Source organism: Pollachius pollachius (genome assembly GCF_949987615.1).
Source record: "Pollachius pollachius genome assembly, chromosome: 16".
Classification (NCBI taxonomy): domain Eukaryota; kingdom Metazoa; phylum Chordata; class Actinopteri; order Gadiformes; family Gadidae; genus Pollachius; species Pollachius pollachius.
The window spans coordinates 3,161,907-3,180,343 of record NC_136949.1 but is presented as its reverse complement, the minus strand read 5'-3'; the positions used below and the strand labels follow the sequence as shown (position 1 = coordinate 3,180,343).

The window sequence follows — 18,437 nt, the reverse complement described above, 5'->3', positions numbered from 1 at the left end:
TTACGGTAGGAAGCCCTACTGGTGGTTTCAAGATTTGATTTGTTATAATCAGAATCAGATTCTGTTACTTTTATAGCATCTTAATGTACAGGTACGAGTACAATTCTTAGGCTTGGTTCCTCAACAGTCACATAGCAGCAACCATACAAGATAAGATAAATAAAGATAGGCAAAAATATAAATAGGTAAAAAATAACTGAGTAAAAATAATAAGCAGCATAGATCACAATAATAAATAATGATAAAATAAAGTAAGTTACCATATGAAAACGAAAACAGTTGTAATAAGTAACGAGGTGTAGTAAAGTTATAGCGTAATACACTACGTTTTAATTTACATAAATATATATTTATATATATCTGTATCTACAGATTTGGAAATGCGTGCCCAGATTGAACGCGCATAAAAGTGCGCAGCTACACGTGGTGTTACGGTACCGTCTGGTATCCGGAAATGCCGCGTCCCGCCCCCGTCTCTCTGACGCTCTCCTAGCACAGATCAGGACGACTTGTTTTGACATGCGCTCAACCCATTGACGTATCGAAGCAGGGACAAGCGCTCGTAGACCGGACTCTGGCTCCGCTCCGGGTCGTGGGGCTCGTAGACCGGACTCTGGTCCACTCCGGGTCGGGGAGGCTGACCCCACGTGGACCCCGCGGCATCAGTGACGTGGACGGAGCGGCGGTGTGTGTGCTGCGGTGCTGCCGTGCTCAAGTCGGTGCACGGTGGGACCTATTTCACCATGAGCGACTACTTCAGCCTCTCCGACTGCGACGTGATCGGCTTCGACCTCGACCACACGCTGTGTCGGTACCACCTGAAGGAGACCTCCAGGGTGAGTCCGGGGCCTCGGCCCACCGCCGTCCGAGGTTCTGTAAAGACACGCGTGAGGCCCGCTGGGATAGTGTTGATCAGATGTACGGGGTGGTGCGGAGTGACAGGAGGCAGGATGCTCTGAGTGACAGGAGGCAGCAGTGTTCGGAGGTGATGCAGGGATGCTGCAGCATCAGCAACACAGCGCGTGACTCACGGGCTGGAGGCTGGTTTAGGCTGCGTTCACTCCGTGTTTAGACACCACCTCTGAATTCACTACGGCGTCTCACCATCAATAGACCCTAGCGGTGATGAGCTGCGATCACGGCCACTCGCTGTAGTCGGTCTGACGGACCCAAGCTGCCGTCTTTTTTTTTTATAAAGCCTCGTATATTCCATCGTTTCCGTCACGATGTAGCTGTCGAGTCTCCAGTAGATGTCCTCAGTGTTTTCTAAACCCTCCCTCATCGACCCTTTTCAGCTGATCTACGAGAGCTTCGCCAGGTATCTGGTGGAGCACAAGGGCTATGACCCCGACCTGCTCCTCCTCACCCCGGCCACCTGGGACTTCTGGTAGGTCTCTCTCCTCCATCCTGTCCCTACTAACGGCCTCACCAAACTAACAGGGTTATTACTATGATTTAAATTGTGAATTACCATTCTGAAAAGACTTGACATGGATCTATTATATCATGATCTATATACAGAAACCGCCATGTATTATTATTATCCTATTATTAGTTTGTACACAAAGAATATTAGAACTTGTTTTGCAACCATTATTTTGTTCTGAAAGGTTGTTTAGTTTGAAATAGTCTGCGTGATGAGTGATGCTTCTCATCTTCTACAAGCGGCTTGATGGTGTTTGCTGGTGATGATGGTGTTTGATTGGGATGATGGTGTTTGATGGTGATGATGATGTTTGATGGTGATGATGGTGTTTGATTGGGATGATGATGGGGTTTGATTGGGATGATGATGGTGTTTGATTGGGATGATGATGGTGTTTGATTGGGATGGTAATGGTGTTTGATTGGCATGATGATGGGGTTTGATGGTGATGATGATGTTTGATGGTGGTGATGGTGTTTGATTGGGATGATGATGGGGTTTGATGGTGATGATGATGTTTGATGGTGGTGATGGTGTTGGATTGGGATGATGATGGTGTTTGATTGGGATGATGATGGTGTTTGATTGGAATGATGATGGTGTTTGATTGGGATGATGAGGGTGTTTGATTGGGATGATGAGGGTGTTTGATTGGGATGATGATGGTGTTTGATGGTGATGATGGGGTTTGTTGGTGCTGGTCTTGTTTGATGGCGCTGATGGTGATATTGGGGTTTGATGGTGCTTGTGTGCTTCGGCCCCAGTTTCAAAGGCCTTGTGGTAGACCTTGAGGATGGAAACCTGGTGAAGTTAGCCGCAGATGGAACCGTCCTACGGTAAGACCCGGACATCAACATGCACTCATGACTTCATCACAACGTCTTTGGAAGGAGATCAACAGACCTATTCCTCGCTATTCACTATTCACTTTAACCCAAAGCAAGCACACAGCTTACCGACGTCAGGACCGCACAGTCGCTCACCAGCTCCCACAAGAGACTCAAGACTCACTGGTTCAGAGGTCACCTGGACTCTGCATAGCCCCCAAGCACTCCTTCTCCTCCCTCACTCTCCCTAAAACACCCCTCTTAAGCACTTCTTGTATGTTGTACGTCCTGGCACTTAGTGTCCAAACTGATTGTATGTTGGATGTCCATGCACTTAAAAATAGTACTTAGCATCATGTAGCGCCTTACCCTAGCTATCTCTGTTGTATACGGGGAATGGGTTAACCTAGTGATTGTTAGTGCTTGGTGCTCACCCTTCACTCGGAGTGATATATTTCCTTTTCTCTTTCTTCTGCTAAATGCCCTAAAGGTAAATGTGCAGTGACTGTATCGAGATACGAATCATTAGGAGCAGGTCCACTGCGGCCGTCGGGGTTTGAACCCAGACCCTTTAGAGGAGGGAGTCCCAACCCTAACTGCTGGCTCCGTATCCCCCCCCCCCAAACACACAGCGTCCGTACGGTCTCGCTTTCACAAGATCGGCCGACATGATTGACGCTCTTGTCTGGTGCTGTTTCAGCTTCCACGCGACCTGTGTTCTACGGTTGGCCTCAGGTCCACTCGAGCCTTTCTGAATGCTTTCACGTGTTTTTTTTTATTTCCCAAGAGCGACGCACGGAACCAGGGACCTGACGGCGGCGGAGATCCTGCAGCACTACGGCCCCCGGAGGCAGTGGAAGCACTTCCAGAGTCTCAACACCTCCTTCACCCGCTCAGGTACGCTCTGGTACCTCTGGGGGGGGGAGCCAGGGGGAGCTGGGCTCTGATCGCTGGGGGCCCGGGGCCCAACGGACCCCTGAAATCATATGGTGATGATATTATAATAACTCATGTGGTGATGATATTATAATAACTCATGTGGTGATGATATTATAATAACTCATGTGGTGATGATATTATAATAACTCATATGGTGATGATATTATAATAACTCATGTGGTGATGATATTATAATAACTCATGTGGTGATGATATTATAATAACTCATGTGGTGATGATATTATAATAACTCATGTGGTGGTGATATTATAATAACTCATATGGTGGTGATATTATAATAACTCATATGGTGATGATATTATAATAACTCATGTGGTGATGATATTATAATAACTCATATGGTGATGATATTATAATAACTCATATGGTGATGATATTATAATAACTCATATGGTGATGATATTATAATAACTCATATGGTGATGATATTATAATAACTCATATGGTGATGATATTATAATAACTCATATGGTGATGATATTGTAATAACTCGTATGGTGATGTTATATAAATCATATGGTGATGTTATAATAAATCATATTGTGGTGATATTGTAATAACTCGTATGGTGATGTCATTATTATAAATCATATGGTGATGTTGTCATAATAAATCATATGGCGATGTTATGATAACTCATATGGTGATATATATACATAGATATATGTGTATATATACAATATCATATATATATATATGATATTATAATAACTCTTTATAAATAATGGTGATGTTATTATAATAAATCCTATGTGATGGTACTATAATAAATCAGGTTGATGTTATTATAATAAATCATGTTGATGTTATTATAATAAATCATATTGATGTTGTTATAATAAATCATGTTGATTTTATTATAATAAATCATATGTAATTGTATTATAAATCATGTTGATGTTATTATAATAAATCATGTTGATGTTATTATAATAAGTCATATGTTGATGTTATTATAATAAATCCTGCTGATGTTATTATAATAAATCCTATGGGACGTTGTAATAAATCAATTTGATGACATTATAATAACTCATATGTTGATGTTACAATAAATCCTATGTGATGTTATTCTAATAAATCATATGGTGATGTTATTCTACTAAATCCTATGTGATGAATTCTAATAAATCATGTTGATGTTAACTATAACCTGTCTGATATGCCGTTGCCTCCCACAGCACATTACTATTTCTACGACAACTACTTCGATCTCCCCGGGGCACTGCTGTGTGGTCGGGTGGTGGACATGTTGAACAAGGTACCCTTTTCTCCTCTTCCTCTTCGTCTTTCCAATAATCAATCATTGTTTATTAGTGTGGTTGCTACTGCAAGCACATCCACTGTTCTTCTTAAGTTTCCTTTATTCCCTTTGCCTGCTATCTGTGCAGTTAACTGCTCCTGCATGCTTTCAGCTACAGAAACCATTCAAATATCAAAAAGTCTTTAACGACATGATGGCTATCCCTCGGCATTTTTCAACTCTTTAGACTTTATAAACTATTACGCTTTTTCTGCTTCTTTTTTTTTTACAATGTAAGTCAATGGGCGGATGGCTCTGCCGAATTGGACCACTTTTTACGACGTTCAGGCAGCGGTGATGCTAGCGCTGACGTTAGCATTTTGGCAACCACACTCACAGTTCGTGAGGATGAAACGCATTCTAGTTAGTTTTGTCACATGGAATAGAAAAGGTAAAGTGTGTCCTTGTGTCTGTGCAGCGGGGCAACGAGGTGAACTCAGAGTTCTGGAAGGACATGTTGGCGGCCATCGACCACAACTTCAACACATCGGCCTTTAAAGGTGAGCCTTCAACCTCCACTTTAATATTCTGTTAAAGGATTTGGCTCCAAACGGTTGAATGTTATGAATTCAAAGATGCTGAGTGTGTGCAATTCAGCGTTTCGTTCACGGCGATTTGTTCACAGAAATATGCTCTTTCTCATTTTCGAACTCAAACTTTATTGTTTTCCCTTTATACAACCAATGGTAGATCGCTGTTTTAAAGAAATGCTTTTAGAAATTCTCCTTGTAATCATTTAGATTATCATACAGAAGCATCAGTCTCAAATACAGCACATTTATTTCCATGTCAATTACAGGTACAACATTTTGACGACATACAATAACATACACATAAAGGTTTGCTGTAAATGTTACAGGAAGTTGGAGAGCACCATTTCTATTCTGATCTTCTGATTGGTTATGCCTAAACTTGCTCTCGCCCAATCACTACTCTGGGATACAGGAACAATATGAACCACAGGAAACAGGTAAATTTTTGGTAAATTTTTTGCCATATTAGATTTTTTTTTCAACAATTCCAAAGGCATTTTTCCCTCCTATTTTGGACCGAACTGTTCCATGGAGCAGCTCCTCACCCGTCGAGGTTGGTGGAGGTCAGGGAGGGGGAATCACGTGGAGGCGATCAGGAACCCGGAGAAGGAGCAGTGCACGTTGTCCGCCGCGAAGATGCCGTTGCTCTCCTCATCCGGGACCTGGATGAAGACCCGGTCGTGAACCTGCAGCTGCAGCACGGTGCTGCCGGACAGCTGGTCCAGGAAGCCCTTGTTGTACTCGTCGTAGGAGAAGAGGACGGGTTCCTCGTTGTGGTAGAGCGCCACCAGGGCGTTGGCGCCGTTCACGTGCATGTGGAAGGAGAAGTAGTAGAGGCCGGGCACCTGGCAGGAGAAGACCCCGCTGTGGGCGTCGTAGTGGCTCTCCCCGTTGTACAGCACCTGGTTGAACGAGATGGGCTGGCCGGCGGGGGGGTAGGCGGTGGTCAGCACGGCACTGAAGGCCGACATGGGGGCCTTCATCATCTCGTGGGGCATCACGTACTCCTCGGCCTTCATGGGCATGGCCTTCTCGTGGTGGTAGGCCATCTCTCCAGGGGGGCCGGGTGGGCCGGGCCTTCCGGCGGCTCCGGGGAGCCCGTCCTGCCCTCGGGCTCCGGGGTTTCCAGGAGGCCCCATGGGGCCGCTGACCCCCTTAGACGTCAAGCCGGCGGGGCCGGGCTGGCCGGGGTGGCCGGGGTGGCCCTTGGCTCCGGCGGGGCCGGTGATGCCGGGAGGACCGACGGACCCCCTCCCGCCTGGAGCTCCGTTCTCGCCGCTCTTCCCAGGGGGTCCGGAGTGTCCGGTGTGGCCCTTTGGCCCGGGGGCCCCGTTGGAGCCGGGGCTGCCTGGGGGCCCGCCGTGTCCCTCCACTCCTTTCGGGCCCTGAGGACCAGTGTGACCAGTAGATCCTACAGGACCAGTCAGCCCTGGGAGCCCTGGCTTACCTGTGAATCCTTGAGCACCTTGGTCCCCCTTGGTCCCCTTGGCCCCTGGCTCTCCCACCAACCCGAGGTCGCCCTTGGGTCCCACGGCGCCGGTCTCTCCCTGGAACCCTCTTGCCCCCTGGGGGCCGACGGGGCCGATGCCGCCGATGCCGCCGGGCTGGCCTGTGTACCCGGTGTGGCCGGGCTCTCCCTTCTGTCCCGTGGTGCCGGAGGTACCGGGGGACCCTCTGATGCCCGGGTTCCCGGGGGTTCCTGGTTTACCCGTACCGGGAATGCCGGGGGCGCCGGGCTGTCCGGAGGGCCCCTGAGGCCCCTTCTGCCCGTGGGACCCCGGCAGACCGGGGGAGCCGTCCTGACCCGGCTTGCCTGGCCCTCCTATGCCGGGGGCCCCGGTGTGGCCCTTGGGCCCCTGCACGCCCATCGGTCCAGGGGCGCCGTTTCTTCCCGGGCTGCCGCCCTTCCCTGGTTCGCCGGGGTATCCGGAGGCTCCGGGCTTGCCGACTCCGGGTAAGCCGGGCATGCCGGAGGGCCCCTGAGGGCCCCCTGCGCCGGGGGCACCCTGGGGTCCGACCGCCCCGTGGCCCCTCTCTCCCTTCTGGCCGGGAAGGCCGGGGATGCCGGGGTGTCCCTTCAGACCGGTCTCTCCTCGGGGCCCCATGGACCCAGGCAGGCCGTGGGGGCCGGGTTTGCCCGAGGCGGTCAACCCAGCGGGCCCCGGGGTCCCTGAGGACCCTGGAGACCCTCGGGGGCCCATGGCCCCGTGGGCCCCAGGCTCTCCCCGGAGGCCAGGGGCCCCGTTGCTTCCTGGTTTCCCGGGGCCCCCGGGGGTTCCGGGTTTGCCAGCCTGAGAATGGCCTGGGCTCCCGGGGGCGCCGGGGGGGCCGGCAGGTCCCTGGTACCCTTGGCCGGCCTCACCAGGGGGTCCAGAGGGGCCCATGGGGCCGGGCTCACCGGGAGGGCCCTGGGGACCGACTGGAAGAAAAGGGAAGGCAGAAATATTATGACTCATGACATGTCAAGAAAAGAGTTTATATCGAAGGCCAAAGGCGGCGCAGACGGGGAATCTACTCTGGCTGACTGGCCCTCACGTGAGAAGAGTTCTCATTCTTCGGTTTTTGTTGTCAAAAAAACCAAACCTTCTCTTTTTGAGTGGGGGGGCAGGTGCAGCTGAACCTGCAGCAGGGGACATTGTTATTGTCGACACTCAATACTGTCACTGATGAAGATGAGGGCACATGGAGGAGTTATTTGTGACACAGGGAGTATTGATTTGCTGTTCTGTTACGCATCACTTGATAGAACACATCGGCTCTTTGCTCTGTGTTGCTGAGGGGGAATTCGACACACAGATGACGCACTCCAAGTGAAGATGTAATCTTTTACTTGAATAAGCCGTGGATCTTTGCACCATGACCTTTTCAAAGAGTGTAGAATCATTTCCACTCCACCTCTAATCATGTACAGCGGTCAGGGTCAACACCAGTTGTAGACAGGATGTTCCCACTCAGTCCCACTATCCTGTGGGTGCCGCACCAGTTCATGGGCATTGCTCTCTAACGAGCGTGTTCCATACGTACCGCCTCTAATTTCCTGGGCCAGCTGAGGCGGCTGAATGTATAGTTAGTGGTTTTCCAGTTGTTGACCCCGAATTTTATGCCACTGAATTTGGTATTGAGGGCAGTGCAGCTCGGTGGTTTGTGTTCTGGAATGTTCTAAGTGTCTGAGACGCGGCGCACAACATAAACATACTTCCTCGCTGGGGAAGCCTGATGCCTTCATACTGTATGTGTACTGCTCTGCCGCTGCGGACACGCTGCATAAAGATCTCGACTGCTTGAGTTCCCTCTGGCTATGACTGCAGCCTCCCTGTTGGTAGGAGGATCAAATTGGCCCGAGCTGGGCAGGGTCAGGGTCTGCAGAAGTCGCACCTGCGGTGGTTTGAAACGGTTACTCTGTGTCATTTCCTACATAATAATAGTGAGTGGAAGTGTCCGACATAGTCTAAGAGGGCAGAAGTTGAAACCTAAATTTATGAAAAACTATGAAGTGCCCTCTCTGGGCTTTGTGATTCTATCAGCTTGTGTAAATGTGTGGGGGAGGACCAGTCGTCTACTCCCAAGAGACAGAACGAGAAGAAAGGTTGAGAGAAAACACAACACTGCGATGGTGCTTCAACTGCACGTGTATTTGAAAACAAAGGGCTGGCAGAACCCCCGCCACACAAAACTGTTCCAAAGCAAACCAGAGATGGTTAAGTGTGTGTTAGGGTGAAGTGTGTGTGTTAGGGCGGAACCTTCCTGGACCACCGCAGCGTGACGGTGATGATAGTCCTGACGCCCAACCCTTCCGGAACTGTGATTTACTCTTCCTACGTCTATCTGGATCCAGTCAAGTATCATGACCTCTGAAGCTCATCAATATCCCACTTCATTTGCCATCTATTGTCATTACTGAATGTGTCATCTCAACAATGTACACGTCTGTAGCAAAATTAACTTTATAAATCAAATAAATGTGTACTCCGTCGTACTGGAAGTAAAATAAGTCAGTTTCAGGTGATCTACAGCCACAAGCTATGTTAAGTAGCGACGGTGTGTTTACGTTTAGTGCTTGATGTCTGGAACTCTCGCCGCGCTATTTGCGTTGTTTGGGGATTTTTTTTTTCAAAGAAGCCAGACTGACAAAACCACAGAAGATTGTTGTAATGAGTTTGGTGCTTCTGGTTTTATGGAGTTATTTTAATTTGAGCTCTTTTTGACGTTTGGGTGTAATTCACTTTTATGTCAGGCAGTTGTTAAAAAAAAAAGAATGAACCACTGTCTCAAAGAAAAAATAAGTGTTTTGTCTGGGCGTAGATTTTTAACTTTGCCAAGACATGGTGACCTAAGGGGCTTTCAATGAGGGACATGCCCTCAGCAATTAACCCAGACCACTGAGGTCTGAGCTTATTGCAGTCCTCATGAGGTCTGCTCTTCCCATTTCACATTCACACACATTTGTAAGTCGGTGTCTCTGACCATTTAACCACAGTATTTGGCAAAGGGCTAATAAACGTGCACCTTGGTCCATGAAGGTAGGTTTAGAGAGGAGTTGAAGTCCTATTCAATAAGAAGAGTTCCTACTGAATTACTACTCCTACTGAATGATAACTCAACAAAAGGTATTTTGATTGACAACATTGTTTTTGTATTTGTCCCAATCTAAACTATCTATACGACCCCTATTTAAACGTTCTGGACGGGTGCCAGAGGATCGGGATCCTGTCTTGCCTACGGGTGTGGAGGTGTGGAGGAGTTGTCCAAGGGGACGTGGCTCACCCTGGCTCTTGACCTGCTGGGCCTTAACCTGGTGGCCCTTGACGGGGTAGCTCTTGGTGACCCTGGCGTGTTGGTAGTGGCGATCGGGGGTCGCTGCGACGAGAGCGAGCAGGACGAACAGAACGCTGGTAACGCGGAGATCCATGTTGGGACGCTAAACCTAGGAAAGACGGGAAGATCATTTCAATACGGGGATAACGTCACTCAACGTGAACACATTGAAACTCCACCGGACACAAGCAGTGAAATTAAAGACAATGGGATCAATCATCAGCCAGTACTGAGAGTATTGGATTACAGTTACACACCATTTACAACCTATAATACTTTAATTTTGCACCTGGTGGCTCAGTAAGAAGCACTTGGGTTAATCTCAGACCAGTTTGGCCATTCCTGCTCCTTAGCTGAGCTTCCACCTCTCTGCTCCACCTCCCACCTCTCTGCTCCTCCTTCCACCTCTCTGCTCCTTCTTCCACCTCTCTGCTCCTCCTCCCACCTCTCTGCTCCTCCTTCCACCTCTCTGCTCCTCCTTCCACCTCTCTACTCCTTCTTCCACCTCTCTGCTCCTCCTTCCACCTCTCTACTCCTTCTTCCACCTCTCTACTCCTTCTTCCACCTCTCTGCTCCTCCTTCCACCTCTCTGCTCCTCCTTCCACCTCTCTACTCCTTCTTCCACCTCTCTGCTCCACTTCCCACCTCTCCCATTGTCCTGGTCAGACCAGGTCCACATGCCCTGAAAATCTTGTGTCCCCCTAGATGACTTCCTGTCCCCCATGAAGAATTCCTGTCCCCTATGAAGACCTCCTGTCCCCCATGAAGACTTCCTGTCCCCCATGAAAACCTCCTGTCCCCCATGGGAGCAAGAGGGCCAGGAGATCCCAGAGAGGAACCAGAGGAAGACCAGAGGGAAAGACCAGGCGATATGAGAAAAAGGACCAGAGAGAGACCAGGAAAGAGGCCAGGAGAGACCAGAGGGAGAGCGAGACTAGGTGGAGACCAGACCAGAGAGAGAAGAGCCCTTACCTTAGGTTCACGCTCCAGAGAACAGAGGGGGGGTCGGGAAGCTGCTGTCCCGGGTTAAATCCTAGAGTGTGAAGACGTCTCTGCTCAGACCTCTTGCTGCTGCTTCCTGGGCCTCTGGGCTCCAGGTCTTTATACCCTGGTCCTCTCCATCCCACAGAGGTCCAGGCTCTGAGGCTCCTCCCCTCTCTGATGTCATGGTCTTTAATGAGGGGGTGCCGCGTCGTCACCATGACTACGGCTGGACCCCGCCCCTCCTGCTGTTTGTTTCCTCCTCCACCTCTACTCTCCTCTCTTTCCTTCTATCCTCCTGACCTTTTGCAGCAGATCTCCTGTGAAGCTCCTCCTGTCTTGGGTTAGGATCTGGTCTTGGGTTTAGACCTGCTCTTGGATTTAGACCTGGTCTTTGGTTTAGACCTGGTCTTGGGTTTAGACCTTGTATCAGTCTATCTGGTGTTGAACTGGTCTTCTGAGGAACTGCTAATAGCGGGTTTAGATATTGTCTTGAGTTTAGACCTGAGATCTGGTCCTGGGTTGGCGACCTGATTCCTCTGTTCTGTCTTTTGCAGTGAAAGATTAGCACAAGTCCGCCGCTCTGTGGTAGTCGATTTAAAGGGTTAGGTTTAAGTTAAGTTTCCACTGAAGCTACTCAAGCTGAGGAGGTTCAGAAGGTTTCTGGAGTCTGTTGGTGGGCTGTTGGTGTTGAACGTCTTATTCAACAAGAATAACTCCATCATGAAGTCTCTAATTTCTTGATGTATTTCCAATACTGGCACTTCAACTGGCATCATCAATCAACCAATAAATCAATGTGGCACTTTTGAAGGATATTGGTCAGAATTCAACATATTAATGTCCTGGCATGCATATACAATAATACTTCTGGATACATCAGCGTCAGTTGAACAAGAGCTTTTTTAAGTGCCACCCTATTTTGTGTGCAAAAATATAATCCAATGTCAGTGAGATACAGTACCAAACTGAGACACCGGAGGGCAGAGTTGGGTCTCCCTCTTCTATGGGGGTTAGGGTTAGGGTTCCCCCAGCCTATGGTCAAGGGTAGTGTTTTAGTCATGCCATAAGAAACGTGGATGCTAGTAATATAGCGGTTTGTTTAGGTGACACATGGGGGGTCCCAGCAGCAGACCGAGGGGACTTTACTATATCCATAAAGAGAAGGTTCATATCTCACAGCGATGAGAAAGCAATGCTTATTTTACTGCACAAAGTATTAGATTAGTCCTCATAGGCCACGGATCAGGCAGGCCCCCTAGCAGGGGGGCCTGCCTGATCCGATGGCCGGTCTGAGGGGGTCCAGGTCTGGATGTGGTTCAGGTCTGGATGTGGTCTAGGTCTGGATGTGGACCTTCACCAGCGTGGTGTCGTGTGCGTGCGGACGGCAGAGGTTGTATACGAATGATTACACGTTGCTTCATGGCTCAACGGCACTCAAGATATTAAAATAGATCCCCGGTTTATACTTTATTACCCACAGCCAGAACGTTGTGATTTAAATTCAATTAAGTTGGCGTGGGCACGGTGTCACACCCTGCTGAGGATACAGAATGAAAAAGAAGAAAGTGGATAATCCACCATTAGGAGCGTAATCGGTAGGTTTGATGCTGAGAAACCTTTTTTTGTTCTTTATCACAGTTTTACACAAAACCCACAGACCAAAATAACCTGATGTGTCATGGATTCATTTCCCTTCTTCTGTCTTCTGTGAAATGTGTGTTTCCGTCCCCTTTATCTCACCATGAAAGTGGCCCCTAACCTAACCCTAAACCTCAGCTAACTTCAACCTAACCTAAAACTAAACCCTAATCAAACCTAACCCTTAACCTACCCTATCTCTAACCTAACCTAAAACCTAACCTAACCTTAAACCTATTGTAACCTAACCTAGCCTTTACCCATTACCTAATCTAACCTAACCTAACCCGTAACCTATCCTAACCTAGCCCTAGCCCTTAACCTAAGCTAACCTAACAAAGCAATCTGTTTATTGGTTGATGTTTCATCTTTCAGAATCAGCATGTAATAAGTAAACCCGACCCTGCCTAGTGTGTACCGGGTTCTGTTGGGAGGGTCTGCCAGCGTGTCGCCTTGAATCTTTCAAGTCCTCTATAGAGTAAACAGGGGCTGAGGCTCAGACATGACGTGATGCTCTGTGACCACATATAGTCACTGGAGCTCTGGCCTAGTTCCTATGTAACGCACTCTATGGTAAACATGAGGTCTATGATGGAGCTCAGGGCTGGAGGTAGACTACATGAGGTCTTTGATGGAGCTCAGGCCTGGAGGTAGTCTACATGAGGTCTATGATGGAGCTCAGGCCTGGAGGTAGTCTACATGAGGTCTATGATGAGCTCAGGGCTGGAGGTAGTCTACATGTGGTCTATGATGAGCTCAGGGCTGGAGGTAGACTACATGAGGTCTATGATGAGCTCAGGCCTGGAGGTAGACTACATGAGGTCTATGATGAGCTCAGGCCTGGAGGTAGTCTACATGAGGTCTATGATGAGCTCAGGCCTGGAGGTAGTCTACATGTGGTCTATGATGGAGCTCAGGGCTGGAGGTAGACTACACGAGGTCTACGTAGGACCTCATGTCTTTTGGTAGTCTACATGTGGTCTATGATGGAGCTCAGGGCTGGAGGTAGTCTACATGTGGTCTATGATGACCTCAGGCCTGGAGGTAGTCTACATGTGGTCTATGATGACCTCAGGGCTGGAGGTAGTCTACATGAGGTCTATGATGAGCTCAGGGCTGGAGTTAGTCTACATCAGGTCTATGATGACCTCAGGGCTGGAGGTTTAATGTAAATCACCCCACCAGTACCTGGTCATTCCATTATCTTGTCTTAGCTAATGTTTTTACAGAGAGTAATTTTGCCATTGACTGAGGGGCCGATATAAACTGAATAGAAGTGAAAAGGCCACTTATTACCACAGAGTCACCGTCCTGAAGACAGTGAACCACAGAGATCGTCCTGAAGACAGTGAACCACAGAGTCACTGTCCTGAAGACAGTGAACCACAGAGATTGTCCTTAAGACAGTGAACCACAGAGTCACTGTCCTGAAGACAGTGAACCACAGAGATCGTCCTGAAGACAGTGAACCACAGAGATTGTCCTTAAGACAGTGAACCACAGAGTCACCGTCCTGAAGACAGTGAACCACAGAGATCGTCCTGAAGACAGTGAACCACAGAGTCACTCTCCTGAAGACAGTGAACCACAGAGATCGTCCTGAAGACAGTGAACCACAGAGTCACTGTCCTGAAGACAGTGAACCACAGAGATTGTCCTGAAGACAGTGAACCACAGAGATTGTCCTTAAGACAGTGAACCACAGAGTCACCGTCCTGAAGACAGTGAACCACAGAGATCGTCCTGAAGACAGTGAACCACAGAGTCACTGTCCTGAAGACAGTGAACCACAGAGATCGTCCTGAAGACAGTGAACCACAGAGATCGTCCTGAAGACAGTGAACCACAGAGATCTTCCTGAAGACAGTGAACCACAGAGTCACCGTCCTGAAGACAGTGAACCACAGAGATCGTCCTGAAGACAGTGAACCACAGAGTCACTGTCCTGAAGACAGTGAACCACAGAGTTACCGTCCTGAAGACAGTGAACCACAGAGATCGTCCTGAAGACAGTGAACCACAGAGATCGTCCTGAAGACAGTGAACCAAAGAGTCACCATCCTGAAGACAGTGAACCACAGAGTCACCGTCCTGAAGACAGTGACCCACAGAGTCACTGTCCTGAACCAAAGACAGTGAAATACCAGGTCCATTAGTGGTTTCTGTTTGGTTTTGCAGGACACAGCTCATTTAATTTATTACCACACGAGGATGTGGATGAGATGAGGCGGCTCCCTCTGGTCTGTGTGTTGTTGTTTCAGGTCAATAACCTGAATCCATAATGACCAGTACTGTGCTTTTTATGCATGCATCACCGGATTCAACCCAATAACACTAGACTGCCTTTGAAGAACAAATAAATAGCTCTTAGCCACGTTATCCGTTTCCCCAAATCCCACATGTTAAATATGCCTGGGTTCACTGTGAGGTTTCCTTTAAACCCATATCCCGTTATTGGGCTCTTTATTTTGGTACTTTTACAGTCCTGACTCCTAAGGCCGAGTGCTGCTCCGCTGTGACCAGCCGGGCTTCAGCTGAGTTTGGAATGTTTGAATGTATAGATATCCCGGGATTCACCGGGGACTTCACACCCTACTGTTTCACACTGTTGTTTATCTGGCGGTGAGAGCGGTCAGAGCGTACCGAGTGAGCTCCGTGCAGGAGGACGTCGCTATTCCTTTTCTGGTATTCTCCCGACAGTGCAGTCTCCCTCTCTGAGGTGCTCAGACTTTATGATAAAGGATTTATAAACGCAGGTGAACATGATCAGTCATCGATGCAGGTGGCAGTTTCACAAGCACCGTTTAAAGTGGATCGTTAAGTGCAATGTTAGGAAACTTCTCTGTTCCGTCATTTAATTTCTGCTTGGTATTGAACTTCTTGCTCTTGTTGTCGCGACCGCAGATCCATCGGTATTCCCGGCGACTCCGGGTGGGGTCCCCACTCAGGGGAAGAGGAGCACTGTTTTAGACTGGCTGGTGCACGTTGATGTCAGACGTTGGGGTTGTTGTTTGGTCGGTGTCAGACTATTCTGGGTTCTATCTCATGCCCATGAGGCCCCGTTTACCATGCTTGACCCCTGAGGGGCCAGAGGAGGTGTTTGGTTCCAAACCCATCCCTCTAAACACAGTCGTTGAGGTTTCATGCTTCTTTCAGGAAGCACGGTTGGTGTTTACCAAATTACGAAGCTCTCAAAATAATTACGGGATAGAAAAAAGGACAGAAGGGAAAAGTGTAGCGTTGGCAGGGAGGTTTTCCCCGCGGTCGATGGAGCCCAACCTACGCGATCCTTTAGGTGACGCTCACCATTCTGGACTATTTTTACTGAAGCCATCAAAGCTAGGATATTTGTCCAACTGTATACTGTGGGAAAACTCCAAAAGCCAGTGAGCAGGACATCACATATCAGTTCACAGAGACTCCTCAGAGGGTTGGCTCTAGGTGATGGGTCAAAGGTCATATCACTGAAATGAAAGCTCAATGAAAGCAGTTCAATCCCCCCCCCCCCCTTTCAATTATCCCCAAGGAGTCATTAAAGGTTTGAGATAATCCGCTTTCGAGGAAACTACCTTCCCAACCTCGTCCGATCAGAGGACTGGAACCTGGGTGTGGTGCTGGTAGTTTCACTCTCTGGTATCCTGGGTCGGGTATATTGCGTATAAATTGTTCTCCTGCAATCTCAGGTCTGTTGTTTTTGTCGGTTTGGTGGTATTTTGGTGCCGAGATGGGATGGACTCCCAATGCTATTCTTAGTGCTAGGGGTGTGGAGGACTTTTAGTTGTTGTTGCAACTCGCTACCCTTCAGCTGAGAGGAACAAGTAGCGAGCTATGAGCTCTACTCATTCCTTCTGGGACATTCTGTCCGCGGCTGATGCACAGATAGTGATGGACATGCTCTAGCTCATGAACGGCTGTAATGGCTTCAATAACAGCAATTACTGCTGGGGGTTCAAACGGTACCTCACCTTCTCAGAAGGTTCCCATGCTCTAAATGGAGCGTCGAGGTTTATGAGGTATATTTTAGATTCTGTTGTGTTGTTGAATCCTCGTGGAAACAGGAGTGTGTTTTTATGCTATGTAGCTTTTGGCTAAGATGTGCTGAAGTGAGGGTTAGGGTTAGAGAGAGGAAAGAGAGAGGTGGTGTGCAGTTGTCCGTTCATCTCACCCCATTTCAACTGTAATGTACACAGCTGACCTCAGAACTTAACTAGCCCATCAACTCTGGTCAGGAAGCCTTTTTTTGCTTTGGTTTCCACTATGAAAACCGGATTGGGTCAATTTCAGTCTCCTTTTAAACTTGTCATTTTATATGTTGTTATATGTTGTTATTATCTTTATTTGTAAATCTCTTTTTAAGTTCTATTCCTGTCCTGTTTTTTATGTTTAGACCCACATTCTCCATAGGGGATTAATGAAGCACATTTAATGCTACTTGGATATTGAAGGCAGTTCATTCTGTTGAGTAGTCAGCTGATTATATTAAACCAGGTAGGTTGTTTTATGTTGAATATAGGTTCTGCACCTAAACTCCTGGTAAACAAGGAGCCACTGATGACTGTAACCTGTTAGTTTAGATGATGAGGTTAGGGTTAGCTGAGGAGGTCAGGGTTAGCTGATATGCTTAGGTTTAGCTGATGAGGTCAGTGTTAGCTGATGAGGTCAGCGTTATGGTTAGCTGATTAGGTTATGGTTAGCTGATGAGGTTATGGTTAGCTGATGAGGTCAGTGATAGCTGATGAGGTTAGGGTTAGCTGATGAGGTTATGGTTAGCTGATGAGGTTAGGGTTAGCTGATGAGGTCAGGGATAGCTGATGAGGTCAGGGATAGCTGATGAGGTCAGGGATAGCTGATGAGGTTAGGGTAAGGGTTAGATAGGATGAGGGATACACATTAGTGTTGACCTGTTTGTGTGTTCATGAACAGGTGGTTTATTTAAAATCCTTATTACCAAAAATGGAGTTTCCAGTCTTTTATCTAATCTATTTAATTAAATTGTATTTTATTTATCTTAAAGTGCACCATGGTAGCTACATTATCCTGCCCCATAGTTCTAGTTCTCTCTGTGTTGCTCCCATGAGAAATACTCCTTAGAATCTCCATTAAAATGCCTTAATTTCTATCAGAATCAAAGAATTTATGGAAGGAAAAGGATTTTGAACATTGTTGAATTCAGTTTGAAATCAATTGGATTTGAAGCTGCATAGAATTGTTTTTGTTTTTGCCGAATACCGAAAGATTGTCCCCGCAGTTTAAAAGAGGAGAGAGAGAGAGAGAGGGGGGGGGGGAGAGAGAGAGAGAGACTGAGTCATTCAGCCAGTAAAGTTGTGGGGCAGCCAGACATGTGTGCTGGTTTTGACGGTATCTAAAATAGGTTTGTTTTTGAAGTCAGCAATTCCCAAAGCAAACATAGTATTAGGATACAAAGCCCACAGCATGGCTGTCCTCAAGTCATTCTCCTCTCGCTGCCTGTTCGGTTCCTACTACCTGGTGCTAAAGCTTAATGAGGTGCTTAATGTTCCTGGTGCTTAATGAGCAGACGAGGCCCAGTGGTGGTTAACCTGCTGCTGGGTTGAACTATCACAATAAAAGCCCTTCTCCTCCTTCCACCACCACCATGCTTCCTGCCAATCAGGTAGCGGGGATCCACCTCCTGTGACCAACCAGAAGCCTCGGTTTGGTTTTGCTTCTTGTTCTCCTCCTGCACCTCCCTCTCCGCCCCTCTAATTGTCCGTGGGCCCCAGTCTTGTAATTATTCACAATTAGTGAAAGTGGTGCGTTGATCTCAGCTATGAGCTGTGGCCTGCTTTGACGTTGTTGTGGAAACAGCCGTGGTGTTTTTTTAAGGGCTTCATAAAAAGACAAGTTGAGACCATGCAGTCATCCTCCTCCCGGCTCCGGCTCCCTGATGAGTCTGGAAAGTCTCGCGCTCGCCTAATTGGGCGCCTGATTAG

General features: G+C 48.0%; 2 protein-coding genes across 2 annotated transcripts in view; one reads left to right on the top strand and one right to left on the bottom strand.

The window, feature by feature from the left end:
• The first annotated feature begins 504 nt into the window (after positions 1-504).
• Positions 505-18,437, top strand: part of nt5dc1 (5'-nucleotidase domain containing 1) — a 44,572-nt gene continuing 26,639 nt past the window's right edge. Inside the window, exons 1-6 of the mRNA XM_079753803.1 lie at positions 505-836; positions 1,296-1,387; positions 2,191-2,262; positions 3,041-3,150; positions 4,395-4,474; positions 4,935-5,016. Coding sequence (XP_079609929.1) covers positions 744-836; positions 1,296-1,387; positions 2,191-2,262; positions 3,041-3,150; positions 4,395-4,474; positions 4,935-5,016 — 529 coding nt within the window. The 5' untranslated portion in view covers positions 505-743. The remainder of the gene's footprint in view (positions 837-1,295; positions 1,388-2,190; positions 2,263-3,040; positions 3,151-4,394; positions 4,475-4,934; positions 5,017-18,437) is intronic.
• Positions 5,280-10,975, bottom strand: col10a1b (collagen, type X, alpha 1b). The gene is made up of 3 exons (XM_079753801.1): positions 10,837-10,975; positions 9,814-9,973; positions 5,280-7,468 (listed from the first exon to the last, which is right to left on the bottom strand). Exons 2-3 carry the CDS (start codon positions 9,956-9,958, stop codon positions 5,628-5,630), a joined length of 1,986 nt encoding a protein of 661 aa, XP_079609927.1. The 5' UTR covers positions 9,959-9,973; positions 10,837-10,975; the 3' UTR covers positions 5,280-5,627.

Excerpts from the sequence above, each read along its gene's own strand:
- col10a1b (XM_079753801.1), bottom strand. The coding sequence starts at position 9,958 with ATGGATCTCCGCGTTACCAGCGTTCTGTTCGTCCTGCTCGCTCTCGTC. Across the intron at positions 7,469-9,813 it reads CCAGCAGGTCAAGAGCCAGG|TCGGTCCCCAGGGCCCTCCC; the intron begins GTGAGCCACGTC and ends CTTTTCTTCCAG.